Raw genomic sequence first — 18467 nt, 5'->3', positions numbered from 1 at the left:
ATGAATATGGTGGAGTCATGAATCATGTCATATAGGACTCTTAGATGATATTAAAGAGATGTTGATCCTACCAACTGCATTGTGGACTCCATCAAGAAGCACACTCAGGAGCTGCTAAGAACACCTTGCCCAAAGATCCTCTCAACTGGCCCACAGGCATCCCCGTTGCTGTGTTTACCTCACCCACAAACACTCCTAATCTGTGACTGGATCTCAATGCAAGCCGCAAAATGTGGCAAGCATGAACTTAAACTTTGGCAGACATCTAGTGAAAATATACAGAAAGCCATCATGAATCTGTGAGCCAGAAACAGACCACAAACTTGAGCTTCAGCTCCACCCTTGGGAAAGCAAATGACAGGCTACAACTACCTACCATGGTGTACTGAAGGATCAAGAAAAGACACACAAACCTAAGTATCTTGCCACAAAAAGAAGCAAGAAACATAAAGCAGACATATCCATAGAAAGACTGAGAAAGCCTCAGACTCCCTACCAGAAGTAATGGAAATAATTTCTCTCAAGTCTGTTAGTAATGACTAGAGAGGTGACGGCCATTGCAAATTCAAATACAGCAATGCAATACTTCAAAGAACATGAAAAGTCAAAGAAACAAGACACCACCAAAGAATTACAATAATCCTTCAGTAATAATCCCAAAGACATGGAGACCTATAGCTTATCCAATAAAGAATTCAAAATAGCTTTTTGAGGAAACCCAATGAGCTACAAGAAAACACAAAGACAATTCAATGAAATCATGAAAACAACACATGAAAAAAATGCTAAGTTTAACAAAGATACAGAAATCACAAGAAAGAGCAAAACAGAAATTCTGGAGCTAAGGAATACAATGAATGGAACAAGAAATGCAATGGAGAGCATCAATATCCGAATGGCTCAAGCAAAAGAAAGAATCTAAAGATTAGATGATAGGAACTTGGATATTATCCAGGCTGAAGGGAACAAAGAAAAAAGGCACGAAAAAGAAATAAAGAAAGCCTATGTGATCATAAGATACCATCAAAAGAAGTAATTTCTGCATTTTCAGAGTATCAAAGGGAGAGGAGATGGAGAAGAGGGCAGAAGGCTTATTTAAATAAATTATTGCCTGAGAACTTCCCAAATCTGGGGAGAGATTTAGAAATACAGTTTATGAAGCTCATAGATCACCAAACTCAATTTAAAGAGATCTTCCCTAAGAACCGTTATAAAGATCAAGGGAACCCTTGTAAAACAATCAGCAGATTTCCCAGGAGAGAGTGGGATGATATATGCAAAGTGATAAGAGAAAAAAAAAAAGTCAACAAAGAAAGTTTTATCCAGTAAAGTTGTCTTTCAGAAATAAAGAAGAGATAAAGACTTTGTCAGATAACCAAAAGCTGAGAGAGTTCATCACCATTAGATTTTCCTTACAGGAAGAGCTAAAAGAAGTTACTCAATTGAAAGTGAAAGGAAGCTAATTAGTAACAGGAAAATGTATGAAAATATACAACACACTAGTAAAGGTAAGGTTGAATATTCCAACACTGTAATGTGGTATGTTAACTTAAGTATAAAGTTTTTAAAAAGTACTAATAAACTATAATTACAATAGTAGGCTAATGAATACACAATATAAAAAAGAAGTCAATTGTGACATCAAAAACATAAAAGGGTGGGGGGGAATAAAAGAGTAGAGTTTTTGTATGCAATCAAAATTAAGTTGTTAACAGCCTTATGTCATATATATAAGATGTTTATGTAAGCCTCATCATGGTCACAAAGCAAAAATCAATAGTAGATACATGAAAGATACCAAAAAGGAAATCAAAGCATTCCACTGTGAATTGGAAAACCACCAATTCACAAAGGAAGGCAGAAAGAGAGGGAGAAAGAAACAAGGGAAACCATAAAACAGCCAGAAAATAATTAATAAATGGCTTTAGTCTTTGCCTGTAAATAATTAATTTCAATGTAAACAGATTATAAATTATTGAGGCAAAAGGTATAGCATTGCTCAATGGATTTAAAAAACAAACAAACAGAATATGCATATGTTATATACCTAAAACTAATATACTATTTCAGAAATAAATAAATAAATAAATAAATAACATCAGCAAGCTGAAATTAAAGCACACTAAAAGGATCGTATATCATAATCAAGTAGGATTTTTTTTTTGGGATACAAGAATGGTTCAGTAAGTAGACATCAATAAATGTTATATACTAGGTTAATAGAACAAAAGTTTAAAAAAAGCATATGGTTACCTGAATAGATGCAGAAAAAGCATCTGACATCACATCCTTTCATGATAAAACTCTCAACAATTTGAGCACATTAAATAAAAACTTTTAAAAAAACTGGGTACAGAAGAAATGTACGTCAACATAATAACTTGCTAAGCCTACAGCTAACAGCATCTTCAATGGTGATACAGTTAAAAACTTTTCCTCTACGATCAGGAACAAGAAAAAGGTACCTACTCTCAAAACTCCCTTTCAACATAGTACTATAAATCCTAGCAGGAGTGACCAGGCAATAAAAAGAAACAAAAGATCCAAATAAGAACAGAAGTAAAATTGTTTTTGTTTACAGATATGATCTTACATACAAAAAGTCCTAAAGACTCCACCAACACTAGTAGAACTAATATAGACTTACAAAGACTCTGTGTTGCCAAAGCAATCCTGAGAAAGAACAAAGCAGGGAGCATCATGCATCCTGATTCCAAACTATATTACAAAGTTACAGTAAACAAAACGGTAGGATATTGGCTTTAAAAACAGTCACCTAAGTCAAAAGAACAGAATAGAGAGCCCAGAATATAAATCCTCACTTATACATTCAATTAATATTTGAAAGGGAGCCAAGAATACTCAAGAGAGGAAGAATAATCTTTCCAATAAATGGTATTGGGAAATTGGATAACCAATGCAGAAGAATGAAATTAGACTCCCATCTTACACCACTCACAAAATTTAACTCAAAACAGATCAATGACTTAAACAAAAAACCTGAAGCTGTATGATTCCTAGAAGAAAACAAAGAAAGTTATCCTGATACTGGTCTTGGCAGGGTTTTGTTTTGTTTTGTTTTGTTTTGTTTTTGTTTGGTTTGGTTTTGGTTTTGTTTATTTTATTTTGTTTTGTTTTTTGATATTACATCCAAAGCAAAGTAAGTGGAACTACATCACACTAAAAGTTTCTACACAGCAAAAGAAATAATCAGCAAAATGAAAAGACAACCTACAGAATGGGAGAAAATATTTGCAAATCATATATCTAATAAAAGGTTGATATCCAAAATATACAAGGAACTCATTCAACATAATAGGAAAAACAAAAACAAAGCAAAAACCCCACTCTGATTAAAAAATGGGCAGAAGAACTAATAGACATTTTCCAAAGAAGATATACAGATGGCCAATAGGTACATAAAAAGATGCTTAACATCACTACTCATCAGAGGAAAGCAAATCAAAACTGCAATGAGATACCACCTCACACCTGTTGTAATGGCTATGATCAAAAGGACAAGACAAACTTGTTGGTAAGAATGTGCACTACTGGTAGCAATGTAAATTGGCACAGCCAATTTACAAAATAGTATGGAGGATCCTCAAAAATTTAAAATTACAACTATTATATAATCCAGTAAATAGACTGCTGGGTATATATCCAAAGGAAATAAAATCAAGATTGCAAAGAGATGTCTGCCCACCCATGCTCCTTGAAGCATTATTCACAATAGCCAAGACAAGGAAACAACATAAGTGTCAATGGATGAATGGATAAAGAAAACTTTATATATACATAAATTACAACATATACGCACATATATATCTATACACACAAACATACACTGAACTATTACTCAGTCATTACAAAGAAGGAAATGCTGCCATTTGCAACAACATGGATGGACCTTGGAGACATTATGCTAAGTGAAATAAATCAGACAAAGACAGACAAATACTGTATGATATCACTTATATATGGAATCTATAAAAGCCAAACTCATAGAAACAGAGAATAGAATGGTAGTTGCCAGATGTTGAGAGGTAAGTTAACTAGGAGATCTCAGTCAAATGGTGCAAACTTTCAGTTAGAAGATGAGTGCGTGCTAGGGATCTAAGGTACTGCTTGTGGGTGTGTTGCATAAACAATGAATCTTGGAACACTGAAAAAAAATTAAATTGAAAAAAATAAGGTACTGCTTGGTGATTATAATTAACTACACTGTATTACATATTTGAATGTTGCTAAGAGAGTAAATCTTTAATGTCCTTACCACAAAATGAAACGGTAATCATGTGAGGTAACAGGGGGTAACTAACCCTACCATGGTAATTATTTTATAATAGATAAGTGTATCAAATCATCACATTGTATACTTTAAACTTCCCCCATTGCTGTATGTCAATTATAACTGAATAAAGCTGGGAAAAAAAATATGGTACGAGCCCAATAAATAAATGATGCAAACTCTTGAGAAGAAGGCAGTCTGTGAGTATAACGCAAGTCATCCCAGTTTCTACTTCCTATCTTAATTATTCACTGGTTACAGTTGAACAAAACTTCTGTCAGAAGAGACTGATAACAAAATTTATGTTATTTACTCCAAAGTGTGGAGAATGGAATGTGTACTAAGTGCCTTACCATATACCAAGATTTTAGAAAATAGCATTCATGATCCTGATATAAAACTAGGTATTAATATTTGTGCCAAAAAACTTTGACCAAAAGAATATGTCATTTCTGCCCCCTTTAGTATTGAATTTGAAAACAACATACTTCTATATAATCAGTCATCACTCATCAAAATTTCTGTAATTATAATCTAACAACTTGAGCATTCCCAAGGAAATTTACCTTCTTTGAAAAGAAATATAACAGGTTTGTACATACAATATTGATTTTTTTTTTAAATTTAAATCCAAAGGATCACTAACAGCCTAAGAAAAATAAAGGTTTTTCATAAGTGGACACCTAAAGTAAGCATTCTTTAAACTTAACACTTAAACACTTAAAGTAAGCATTCTTAAAGTAACTATATACTAGTTTCTCAAAGGTTTATCTCAAAATAGTATGGCTTGTAAAGAGTGATGACATCCCATTGATAGCTATCTAAAAAGCAGTTTGCATGGCAGTTAATGTCAACCCTAAAATATTAATATAATAGGATAATACCAACTAATCACTATTGGCAGTGTGTTTAAAGTGCCTATTATTTAAGATACCCAGCCAAAAGAGTAACAAAAAATTTGAAACATCAGGAATAGGCAAATTTGGAGCTACCCAAGGTCCAAGTATTTCAAAGTCTTAAGGTATATGTATTTAGGATGGCTGCTGACCCTTCAGTTTGCCTGAGAGTGCTAATGCAACTGATGGAAGGCTTTGTAGAATTTCCTATAATCTCTTGAAAGATTTAACAGCAGGGAGCCATTTGCGAAGTAAAAGGAAAACAGATCCCTCAGTGTGAGCCTCAAGCCTCAAAGAGGCTCCATTTACCCACATCAAGTCATTCAAAACACAAAATATTTAGGAAGGAGCTGGAGTCCAGTAAATAGATATTTCACAAGCAACCAATTATTAATTTAAGGTTTCTTGAACTACAGTATCTATTTTCTATAACTATCCATTTGCCTAATTCCAGTGCCCATCTCCTTGCCACTGTTTTGATGAATATTGCACTTTTCTGTGTGGATTCTATTCAAAACTCCCTCCCCTTTTTACTTGCCTATCCCAGTGGAATGAAACACTGAGAAGCCTCTGGCAAAGGCAACCAAAAAATAATATATTTTGGAGTATGACTACCCCCAACTTTTGGTTAGAGCACTGAAATTACTTTGGGAAATGTCTCTTCCCCACTGTGCATGGCCTTAGTGGGACTCAAAATCAAGTTTCCTACTTTCCCACAATGAAAACATAAGCATGCCCACTAAGCACTTGAACTCTATATGTTTCCTTCTAGTTCTACAGGCAGTTATTCTATTTTTTTTTTCTACTGCAATTTTTCTCTCTTGCTAACATCCATCAAAACCTGTGAGATTCAAGCTGAGAGTTTCTTCCAATAAATACTTCTGTAAAGACCAAGAAAAGACAGCCTCACTTGAAGGCAGAATGCAGCATCACTAAGTAGGGAGAATAAATCCAATCCTCTGCCTCTAAGGTTTAGTGGGTATATTATTATATGAAGGCGTGGTTACTTTCCAATGTAAGTTCTGGGGTACATACTTACCTCAGAACAACAATGTTCTTCTTCCCTACCCAACTGACCAAGAAATTCTATTGTTCATTAGAATTCTCTACTTTTGAGTCTCTCCTATATTTTAAGTTGAGCTATGTTCCTTTTTCAATACATCTTTAACCTCAGTACCAGAATCCTATGTCCTTCCTCTACAAAGCATGTGCAACATATGGTAATCATACCAAGTAGGTGAGAAAAACAGGAGTTCCCTTTATCTTCAGATCCTTTCATATGCCTACATGATGCTCAAGTGCAATGAAGGTAGGTGGAAGGGGTGAGAAGGAATTGCTGAGATGTCTTCTCTAGTGTCTATTCCTTCATGCAGCAAAAAACATTCTGTCATCATCTATTTCCAGTCGCACATCCACAGTGACAGTCCATTTTTGCCTGGAAGAAACCCACCCTTTGCAATCTGGATGATAGGCATCTGGGAATCGTCAGAATCAAGAAAGGCCAGTTTTCTCAATAAACATGTGATGACTTTACAAAGCAAAGGAGCAGTATGTTGACTCCCAGTCAGTTACTGTAGGACTTAGGGCTGAAATGAGAAGTTTTTGGCCCAAAAACCAGAGCACTTTCTGCAATAGTTTCCATGTTGTGTGGAAGAACATTTTATATCATAGTAATTCAAAATGCATTATTTTTTTCAAAGCAATGCTATTTCTTCTATCCTTTAAAAATTAAAATACCATTACATATATATACATATTTTAATATGACTCTCTCTTCCTAAAATGGCATTCATTACCCCATTTAGGTCAACCTTCTTTGCCAAGTCCTTTGAGGCTTAGCTAAGCATCTATTTTCTTCTAGAGTTCCCCCTTACAGCATGCGTCAATGAGGCTGTTTCCATGGCTCTACTTAGGTATTTCTACTCTTAGAAAGCAAAGATTATTATTACTATTGCCTTGTGGTTGTTACTACTATAATTATTATTTATAACTATTATGCTGGAACAGTATCTGACACAAAGTACTCAGACATACACTGTATGAAGGAAGGCAGACTAGCAGATATTTTATGCCTCTTTTTCCTTCTATAAAGTCAGTTTATTACAACAGATTAATGATAAGTTTAGAAAGCTTAATTGGAAAAACTTCCAACAGTTTCACTGTGCCAACTATAGCCATTAAATCATTACCTCTTCCATTATTAAAAGACTATTTTTAAATTAAATGTGCATTTATTGAGCTTACTCTATATTGGACATTATCCTGGGTATAGAGTATTGAAAGACAAATAAAACATAATGCCTATCCTCAATAAATTTACACTATAATGGGAGAGGATAATTAGACAGATTACAATAACATGCAATCAATTCTATGACAGAGTTATGCAAAAGGTATTATGGAACTTATAGAAGAGACACTCTCAATTATATTAATGAAGGTAAAAGCCAAACAACTGAAGTAAAGCCTGTCTAGATTAAGTAGAAAATAAATTATAAATTTAAATTATTATTTTAAAGTGGGTTTTTGTTTTTGTTTTTGTTTTTGGTTTTTTTTGAGAGAGAGTGCACATGCACCCACACAGGAACAGGAACAGGAACAGGAAGGAACACAGGCAGGAGGAAGGAGAGAAATCTTGAGCAGGCTTCACACCCCCCAGGGAGGTCTCTGATACGGGTCTCGGTATCATGACCCTAAGATCATGACCTGAGCTGAAATCAAAAGCCACATATTCTGGGGCGCCTGGGTGGCTCAGTGGGTTAAAACCTCTGCCTTCGGCTCAGGTCATGATCCCAGGGTCCTGGCATCGAGCCCTGCGCCGGGCTCTCTGCTCAGCGGGAACCTGCTTCCTCCTCTCTCTCTCTGCCTGCCTCTCTGCCTACTTGCAATCTCTGTCTGTCAAATAAATAAATAAATAAATAAATCTTAAAAAAAAGTCACACACTCAAACTGGCTGAGCCACCCAGGTGCAACCTTAAATTATTATTTAAATTATGCTGGACACCCCACAGAATCCCTGGGGAGGCCAGGGAACCGAAGTCAGAAAATGAGCCAAAACAAAGAATGACTAAGCTATCAATATCAAAGCCAAAAATGGTGTCACAGAACCAAGTTAGCTAGGGCACTGTTGCTGCCACTCATGGAAGTTGGAGACTGTCTTTCTGCTGCCAATTCATGCTGGGTACCACCTCCAGCCTGAGAACATGGGTATCACTGCTGCCACTGTCAGTGATATGGGTTTCCATTGCTTCTGCTTCTATGCACCCCCAGCTCTTGATTCACCTAGGTTGTGAATGTCTGATTAGCCAAGACTGGGTTGCAGGGCTTTGTCTTGGCTTTAAGGGAGGCTGGGAACATGAACACCTAGCAATTTTAGCTCTACAGGGAGATGAAGCTTGTTTTCTCCTTAAGACTTATGCAATTAGTTATTCTCCATGAATTTGTTCAGGGAAGTAGACTTAAAATGGAGCACTGTTAAAATAGACAAATGTATACACTGCAGTCCGAAATAGAATCACAAAGGAAGATTAAGTCAGGGATGGCTTTTCCCAAGGTGTTCCGTTTTGAGAAAAAAAATTGAGAGTTAGCTGGCAGTCTAGGCAGAGGTCTAGCATTTACAAAGGAACAGAGTATCCTGATACCTACAGAAGGTTATAGTGGCAGGGTAAAGAGAGTATGTATGGGGGTTTGAGGTGAGAATAAAAGAGGACAGGGATAGTATGTGAATGAGACTGGTGACTGAAGCATACACTGGATCAGAAAGGACCTATATGCCATGCTAGGTTTCTTTTACTTAATATTCTGGGGAAAGGGAGACCAGAGACAGATAATGAAATTTCTATTTTAGAAAGATTATCATCATAACTGAATGAATACTGTATCAGAGGGGCTAATCTGGAAGCATGGATAGCTGTAGCTACGAATGAAGGTGAATCAAATGGGGCCCAGAAGTTAACAGAAGTGATGGGGTGGCTAAGGGGTCATCCTCAAGATGTGCTAAGAAGTGGAGTCAGGGTTAGAATCTAAAATGCTGTGCTAACCCCTGAGAATCCAAAAATTAAAATAAAAATATGAAGCCTTTTCTTGGGGAATTTACAGTTTAGTTTTAAGCACAACTGAAGATAAATGATGTCACGGGAGTTCTTGTGATTGTATGTTTTGAAAATTAGCCTTTAAATGTTTAATACTTGTATTTTAACTAGGACCACTGAACACTTCATTCAGGAAACAATGCAGTTAGGCTTTAAAATGCCTTTGAGTTTTCTGTATTCACCATGACACAGGCAGCGACAAAAACCAAACCAAACCAAACCAAACCAAACCAAACAAACAAACAAACAAACAAACAAAAAAAAAAAAAAAAAAGGAAAAGAAAACCCTGAAATCCATCCTAGATGGAGAACTGGGAATTAAAAACATGTTGCATCACACTGCTTCAAGTTTTGTGACGGGATCATAAGACAGAAGAAGGTAGTAGAGTCAGAGAGAGAGCAGCTGTAATAAATCACAGTAAACAGGTATAGGATATAATTTTTTATGACCCACAAGCCACAAAATTATATATCATAAAATTATATATCATAAGTGCTTCATCTACAGGCTTTGTTTTTCTAAAAGGCAAAGGAAGACATGCAATTCCTCCTTCCTCCTCTCCTTCCCTTAAATATTTATTGAATGTCTTCTATATGTCAAATACTATGGTAGATTATAGAGTCACAAGGCTAAGTCCTTGACCTTATAGAGGTTATGGTAGGGTGGGGAAGACTGACAACTTCCACACAATGAAAGAGAACACTGCATCTCTGAAAGAGAGAGAAGCCCAAAAACCTATAAGGAAAACAAAATCCCATAATTAGCAAATCCAACTAGCCCCTGAGATCTAGGAAAAAAAAAAATCTCAAAACACAAAAACAACTGAGGGTTGTAAAATAGTTATTAATAGTCAATTAAGTCTCACTTAAGTATTCTAGGAAAGAATATTCTAGATTAAGATAGAGTACTAAATAAAAATAAGTCTATGGTTTATCTGACTAATAATGGCTAATTACTTTATAAGACCAATTGAGAGGGGCGCCTGGGTAGCTCAATGTGTTAAAGCCTCTGCTTTTGGCTCAGGTCATGGTCTCAGGGTCCTGGGATCGAGCCCCACATCGGGCTCTCTGCTCGGCAGGCAGCCTGTTCCTCCTCTCTCTCAGAGATCACCTACTTGTGATCTCTGTCTGTCCTTTAAATAAATAAAATCTTAAAAAAAAAAAAAGACCAATTGAGATATCTGTACTAAGTAACTGTCATGAAAGACCAAAGGGATAGTTCATCTGTTATTTCAGATTTTGAAAAGTTGACATCTGTCATAATACCATGGGCAGTAGCAAATCATTACTATTTGTGTCATATTGTGAAGCAGTGGTCATGGGATTCTCCTAAAAATTGTCTGGCAAACTTGAAAGTCATAGTGATGTACTTGTTCTCATAATCTTTGAACCAAATTTGATTCAAAAGTCTAGGATATATTAATGCTGTAAATGCTATCATAAGCATTTACTTTTACCTTCGCTTTAGAAAGAGGAGTCTGTATGTCTAATTTAGGCTATTTAGGTTATTATGTTGACCTGAATATTAAAGTGCATTGGGAGTGAATAATCTCTCATTCTTATGATATGAAACAATAAATTGTTTTTGTTGCTATTGCATGTGCATTCATTCAAATAAACAGGGCAATTTATGCAAATATAACTCTTTTACAAAAATCTCATCATCTGAGAAAATCATGTTACCGTCCTCTCTGAAAGTTCAACAAGGAACAGCATCCATGCATATTTAAATGTCCCATGACTACATGAGAGAATTACTGAGGTTTTCTTTGACAGTTTAGAGAAAGTGTGCCTAGGCTTCCATGTTCCAAATGAATTATATGGCCTCCTGATGGAGGATGGCTCTTTTCCTCAGAGATCATTGTCTTGACTTGTTCTATCAGAGTATGATAAAGGATTGTTCACACGTTCTTGACTATGTGCCTGATGGATACACCTCACACTCTAGTTCCATAAGTAGAACTGCTTTAGGACTTAAGTTGAAAGTAAGGTTTGGAACTAAAGTATCCTGAAAGGGTAAAATTCTTTTTTTTAAAGATTTGTTTATTTATTTGAGAGAGAGACAGCGTGCATGGGAGGGCAGAGGGAGAGGGAGAGAGAGCATCTCAAGCAGACTCCCTGCTGAGGCACAGCACCCACGCAAGGCCTGATCCCACGTGGGGCTTGATCCCAAGATCCTGAGATTATGACCTAAGCCGAAGTTCGAGGTTTAACTGACTGAGCTACCCAGGTGCCTCAGGTGAAACTCTTAAAGACATTTATAAAAGAGAAGAATCCTAATCTTCAAAGTCAAACTGTTCAGGAAGAATGGAAGTAACCCCTTCAAGCCTGCTAGCAGTACACAGACACATCAATGAGCTTATGCTCTCTCTCACTCGCATTCTCTCCTCTTTCTCTCCATACACACACAATACATACATAGGACAATATGAAAACTTAACCTCCTTTTCATCTTATGCTTCTTATCTAATGAAAGCATGTTAGCAAAAATAGCAACTCAGCTATTTATATACACTTATAGTTTATATTATATTATATAATTATATGTAATATATAAAACCTTGTAGTTCTGGCTGAAGGCAAATATCATCCATCACTTATATTATTTTCAAATTTTTAAAACTCAGAAAGTAACTCTACTAATGAGTAAGAGACAGGTGAGGCTAGGGAGAGACAGGTTGGGGACTACATAACCAGGCTCACAGAAATCCCAAATGTGGAGAAATGTTATAGACAAGATATTAACCAGAGGAAAGGAAACAACAAATCCACCTTGTCTGTTCTAAATATTGGCAAGATATTTTCATATTTACAAAGCCACCTGTTTGTCTTCAATGTTATAGACAAGGTATTTGCCAAGTGCCCTGGTCAGTTTTCTGTAAAAGACTGACCATAAAATACCTCAATGGCAACCCATTCAGGCCCCCTCACTCTAGAGAACTCTTTTTCTTTCCTTTCTGTTCTCACCTTCCCTTAATCAACTTTCACTTCACCCAGTTGTCTGACAGATTCATTCTTCGACTCCATAAGACAAGAACCCTGCAACAGTAATCTATGGAGAACAGAACTGTGTGAGGCACTAATAAGAATCTGGTATTGTTAGGTGTGAAGAGATTCCCTATGTATGATCGTACTTATGTTACTAACCTGATGAAGCAGGTATTAATTTCATTCTCTACATGAGGAACCTGAAACCTTCAAAGTAAAATCATGTATCAAAAGTTTTACAGCATGAAAGTAACAGTGCCTGTTTCTCAATTTCCCATCCTTCTGACATCAGAGTGCTTACTTTTCTCTGTGCCCCACCACCCCTCCTACACATGCATGTGGACCTGAATCTTTCTCTGGGGACAAGGTTCTACACTCCTCAGACAAGAGGAAAAAAGTAGACATTTAAAATTACCCTTAAAAATTCCTTAAGCACATATACTTCTAAGAAATTCCAATAAAGCATTTTTTTCATTTCCTTTTTTTGTTTATGAATTAGAATACATCACTGTTTCTTTGGCAGAATATCAGAGGAAGCAATTGGATTATTTTAGAGACTATGGCATATGATTATGTATCTGTCTACTGAAGTCATGCTTGGGGTAGGAAGATGCTCATATTATGAGGCCACAGAAGTGAAAACAGCTGAAGAAGCAATACAATCATGTTTCCCACCTCAAGTTTTCTCTAAGTAATGTACACATTGGAGAGTAAATGTCCTGCATGCCATTTAAATTGCGATATCCCTTCCTTTCTTTTCATTAGGAGAGGAACAGGGGTGTTCGTTAAGCTTGTGAGTGCATTCACTTATATTAATTGCACATATGCTATGGTTTCAATGAAATTTATTATAAATACATAGTGAATATCATAATACTTATAGGAAAAGAACCAATCTGTGAGGTATTACCTGAACCCTCAATATTTTCTTGAAATTCTGCAACTGGCTTTTTAGTTACTCTCGTCCCCAAATTCAAAGGCTCTTAAACTGAAGAATCTCATCTGAAATGCCTGCCAATGATACTATTTTTATTTCTGCACAGGGTCATTTCACTGTATGTTTAACAAAAATTATGAGCTTAGAGTTCACACCATATTGCAACAGCTTTTCCTTTCTGCAGTATCATTATAAAGCAGACTCTGATATTGTATCTTAAGTTTTCACCAAGTGACACTAGGAATAAACAACCATATGAAACTCACCACTGACCTATCTATAAAATATAGTCTTTCATAAAAGATCCAAAGCAAACATTTGCCTTGTTCCTGTCCTTTACTGAACAATCAACATGATTTTGACCTCATGGACACTAAATTTTGTAATAAAATAGGTACTGCTCTTCGCTTTATCCTGCACAAAGATCAGCATTAAATCTGAGACCAACTTGCAGCAATTACGTAGAATGAGATGATATCTGAACTGTATATATATTATCTTATTATTTTACCCATATTTTCTCTTTATCTTTTATATTGGCTTCTATGCTGATATTTTAGTTATTTCTCTAAATTGGCTTCTAGCATTTGGATCAAAATAAGAGTCAAAGAAACAAAGAAAGAAATAAAAAATGCAGTTATCAAAACTGATAAGGTATGTCTTTGGAGATTCACAAAGTGAACTGTTAATGATGCTTATAAATCAAAGCATGCATGACACAAGCCCAGATTTAAGGTTTCTTTCCTAATCAGAGAGTTTCTGGCTGAATTATACGGAGTATGTTTCCCTTAGAAACACTGTGGCTGAGACTGAAGTAGTGAATGAGACAGACAGGATCTCCTCTTAGAGTCTATGGGGCAAGACAGAAAACATCAACAACAACAAATTATATCAGTATGTGACAAGTGCTGTGGGAGAAGACACTAAAAATACAACCAAGTGGGTAGACCCAAGGAAGTTTGGAGTATGCTTATATATAAACCTAGATATGGCATTTAGGATGAGACCTGTCAACAGTCAAGGGTTTTCTAGTCAAAGGTATGAAGAGTAAGAACACTTCAGTCAGATGGCAAAGTATAAAAAGGACCCAGTTCTCAAGTGAATTATTCAAATTAGAGCAAACAGTAAGGGACTGAGTTAAAATCATGGCATTTATACAAGCCCTGGCTCCCTTTTTCAGTAGCCACATGCAGATATACCATCTATCCACTAACACATAACATGTCTTGGTGAAACTGTAGTCTGACAGTCAAGTATTCAAAACCATGTCTTCAGGATTTATGACATCCTTCCTCATGAAAAGGACCTTTCCTTTGTGCGTGTGTTTGCCTTAACGGTCAGCTAACTATTCCAGTCAATAACGGTTTAGATTAGATGAAATTCTTACAACCCAAACTGAGGGCCTACCTTTAGCATGAATAAATTTACAAGAATACCCAAGCCTGCATCTTTAAAATACATGTTTACTGTATCCAATATTTCCATATGGGGAAGCCTCAATATTTATTGCCGGAATTCTGAAGTGTGAAGATTCTATCTCATTTTTCAAAATCTCCCCAATGGCAACCAGCTGGCCAAACACTTGAACTCATTACTTCCATTTTGAACTAATGAAACATGAAATAATCTACTACAAGTACTATTTAATTGAACTGTTTTTGTCAAAATAAAGTTCCAAAGATTATTTGGCTAAATACAGTCTACTGTCCAGATAATTTGTTTAACTTTGTTGTGGATAAGTTATTCAGAGTTGTCACTGTCATTTTTCTTCAAAGCAAAGAGCCCCCCATGATTAGAGTCTCATAATTCTAAACAATTTGTGCATTTTAGAGAGGGGCAGAGAGGAAGGACATGCACATTCAGCAGCACCACCTCAGGTTTCTGTATGCAGCCTGCAATCCACACCATTACTCATTACACAGAAGTAAGGTACCAGATTAAGTGCATATTCTCTTGTCTTCCTTTCTGCTACCAAAACTTAAAGGACTCCAGTTTCACACTTTTGAAAATATTCTTTTCAAAAATGGCAAAGTGTTATAAATGAAGTCTTTACCAATTCACTTAATAGGCAGTAGGAATGTGAGAGTAGGGGTATAGTGATTATCTACGGTGTTGGTTTGATATGACGAAGATTGGAAAGGACACTACAAGCCACAGACATGTGAAGATGGTCATTTGACCAATGCAATCTCTTCCTACCTGCCTCTTTGGAAATCTGTGTGAAGGATTCCACACCTTTCTCTCCATAACTCCCTTCAGATGCGAGGGTAGACACATAATTCCAACCTAGGGCCTTCACAATGTCCACCATAGCCTGAGCTTGGAAGGAGTCGGGTGGGACCACACGAGAGAAGAAGTCGTAGCGTCGGTCATCACTTAACTCAGGTGCTGTTGATGCGTAACTGATCTGGGGGATCTGGAAAGAAAGGAAAGCACCACATGAGAGAGCACATGACCAGGATGTGAGAGATTCATTTATACTTAGGATAATTCACTCAAAATACAGGGCTTGAGCTCCAAAGAGGATGTGTGTTTTAGCAAACAACAGCCTGCAACTGTGAACCATCTAAATGCAACCAACTACTTTCAGACAGCACAAAAGGGTGTACTTTTGTGCCTTGGCCTTTTGTTTCCTCCTCAGAGAGAAAGAAGATGGCATGGGAATCACATGAGTCATGGTGCTTAGGAGAAAAGAGTCTGCAAACATTCTGACCAACACTTAGAATCATGCTTTACTTTTTTTTTTTTTTACTTATATATTTATTTGAGAGAGAGAATGCAAGCAGGAGTAGGAGGGAGGGGCAGAGGGAGAGGGAAAAGCAGGCTCTCTGCTCAATGGGGAACCAGTCATAGGGTTTGATCCCTGGACCTCTGGGATCATGACCTGAGCCAAAGGTAGGCGTTTAACCCACTGAACCACCAAGGTGCCCCCATGCTTTACTTCTTAAAAACTATTAGATACCACCACCACCACCACAAAAACACAACTGCCTAACTGGAATTTGTATAGAGAATGGTTTAGTTGACCCAGCTCATGAATACTGGTGGAAGTCATTAGACATCTAACATTGAGTACCAACCACCTGTGAAGAAATACCTAAGCGAGCTGCATGCATTATTTCATGCATTATTCATAAGAATATTATGAAGTAGGTAAATAACACCCTGAGAACCAGGCCAGGGGATTCCTTGCCACAAAGCCTTCACTTCAGTAGTCCCTGTACTCTGGAGGGCCTTCCTCAAAATTTCCTAAGCTCCTCTTTGGGTGATGATAGAGGGCTGGCAGTTCTGCTTGTGTCAAGCACATAGGGGTGCATGATTCCCATTTTTCCATTTAGACAGTCCTCCAGTCCCCTACCCTGCATGGTATTAACCAGGTGTCCTAAAAGCTCTAGAACTTATACCTGTGAGGATCATCCTTGGCCCCAATAGCAGCCCCCTCATTCCAGAAGGGTAGCCTAACATGCAGATTTCTCTCATTACCTGATATAGCACTTGTTTCCTAAGACCGCATGAGATTAGGCTATCTAAGAAGGCCTGACATCCTGATTTTAGCTCAAATTATATATACATAAAGAAGCCCGACAAAAAATGTTTGCTTGGGATTCCAAATACCCAAGAGGAAACCCCAGATTAGCCATCAGTTAGGACCCTGCCATAGGTCCTAACTTCAGGAACTCTAAACCACTTACGACTATAATACATTGCCCCCTCGGTCTTCTAACCTCAGCATGCAATAGACTATGATTGGTACCATTAATCGGCCTGCAAGATTGAGCAACTTCACAAAATTATGCTTGCATACTCCCCCAGAATTTACTCTTGCTTTATCATATGGATTTCTCAATTATCTACAGGCCAGTTTTGATCTTTACTCAAGCAAAGCCCAAAGGTTGCTCTGCTCCAAAAATGCCAAAGTTACACTGGAGTCTATTCCTTGAGCCCTGAAAAATTCTACTCAGTGTTGATCTATTCCTCTCCTTCCAGTGCAGTTTGCCTAAAGTAAACCCATTTACTGTTGTTTAAAGCTGGTTACCACCTCTGTAAAGCTCATTTTTCTAAGAACGTTCCTAGGTCATCATTACTTGTACCAAGTCAGACAGCCCTGACAATAGATATACCCACTAGGCAGCCCATACTTGATGCATTTTCCTCCTTGTCCACTGGGGGCACTGTCACTGATTCAAAGCCCAAAACCAGTGTGACAAAGTCCGCGGATAAGGAGAAACTCCTTGTAGTAGTAAGTGTTGTGAGGTGTAATGGAAATAAAATGGGATTTAGTATTGGCAGGATCCAGAACCAAAGCCTGATGTTTCTCTTCATGACAGTGTGCTCTTGTGAAGTTATTTTTATTGTTTGTTTGTTTTAAATTCAATGAGGTATCATTAATAAAATGTTGTTTTGAGGGATAAGAATAATGATTATGCTATGCTTAGCGTAATGCTGGGACGGACTGGTTGATTCATACATGGGGGTGATGATAATCAAAACAGACAACAGTGCGTCTTTCCTTACTAAGTTTACCCATTACTCATATTTGACTTCCCAAGTACTCCATGACACATTATCACATACATTCCCCTTACTGTCTAAGGGAAGAACATTTTTTAATATATTTCTGTCATTATTGCTTTAGAAATAATGCCTATTATTTATCCAACTCTTTCTTACAGCCAGTTATGTTCTAAAAGTTTCCTATGCACGAGTTTATCTAACCATCAGTGAATATTCTTTAGTATATTAATTACTACCTCATTTTATATGTGGAAATTGAGAGTTCAAAGTAGAATGTGACCTTGCCTCAAGTCACAAAATTGTAAGAAAGAGAGCAGTACTCACACCTGAAACTATCCAGTGCGAACTTCTGTACTCTCAACTATGATACTTTGCTGTATTGCTGGTAAACCATTTTAATAAGAATAATAAAACAAGGAAGGCAAGTAGATTATTGGAGTCCACAGCACTGACTACAGAGCCACTAAATGTTTTTTAGTGATCATTCTTAGACTGTTACTCAAACATTTTATGTAAACATCTTGTTGAAGCCTATACAGATATCTTAGTAAAATGAGCTCCATATGTTTCATTTATCATTCCAAGGTTATGAATTTTAGGTAAGGAAAACATCAAATGAATAAAGACTTTGGGTGGGGAAAAAAAAGGAAGGGATTAAAGGGAGGGACGAAGAGAGAGGGAGAGAGGAGTGGGGAGAGAGACAGACTTTTTCATATAAGAAATAAAAAGGAAAGAGGCCAAGCATGTCA

The 18467-nt window shown here is 36.8% G+C and overlaps 1 protein-coding gene across 5 annotated transcripts in view; it reads right to left on the bottom strand.

The window, feature by feature from the left end:
* Positions 1–18467, bottom strand: part of GRM7 (glutamate metabotropic receptor 7) — an 874189-nt gene that overhangs the window by 579546 nt on the left and 276176 nt on the right. For all 5 annotated transcript variants that reach the window (XR_004383852.1, XM_032867455.1, XM_032867457.1 and 2 more), the window contains exon 2: positions 15403–15619. Coding sequence is in view for 4 of the 5 variants with exons in the window: in XM_032867455.1 (XP_032723346.1) it covers positions 15403–15619 (217 nt within the window). In the remaining variant the exon portion in view is untranslated. The remainder of the gene's footprint in view (positions 1–15402; positions 15620–18467) is intronic.

Source organism: Lontra canadensis, unplaced genomic scaffold, assembly GCF_010015895.1.
Source record: "Lontra canadensis isolate GAN:19392208 unplaced genomic scaffold, GSC_riverotter_1.0 scaffold34, whole genome shotgun sequence".
Classification (NCBI taxonomy): domain Eukaryota; kingdom Metazoa; phylum Chordata; class Mammalia; order Carnivora; family Mustelidae; genus Lontra; species Lontra canadensis.
This window is presented reverse-complemented; position numbering and strand designations above follow the sequence as displayed.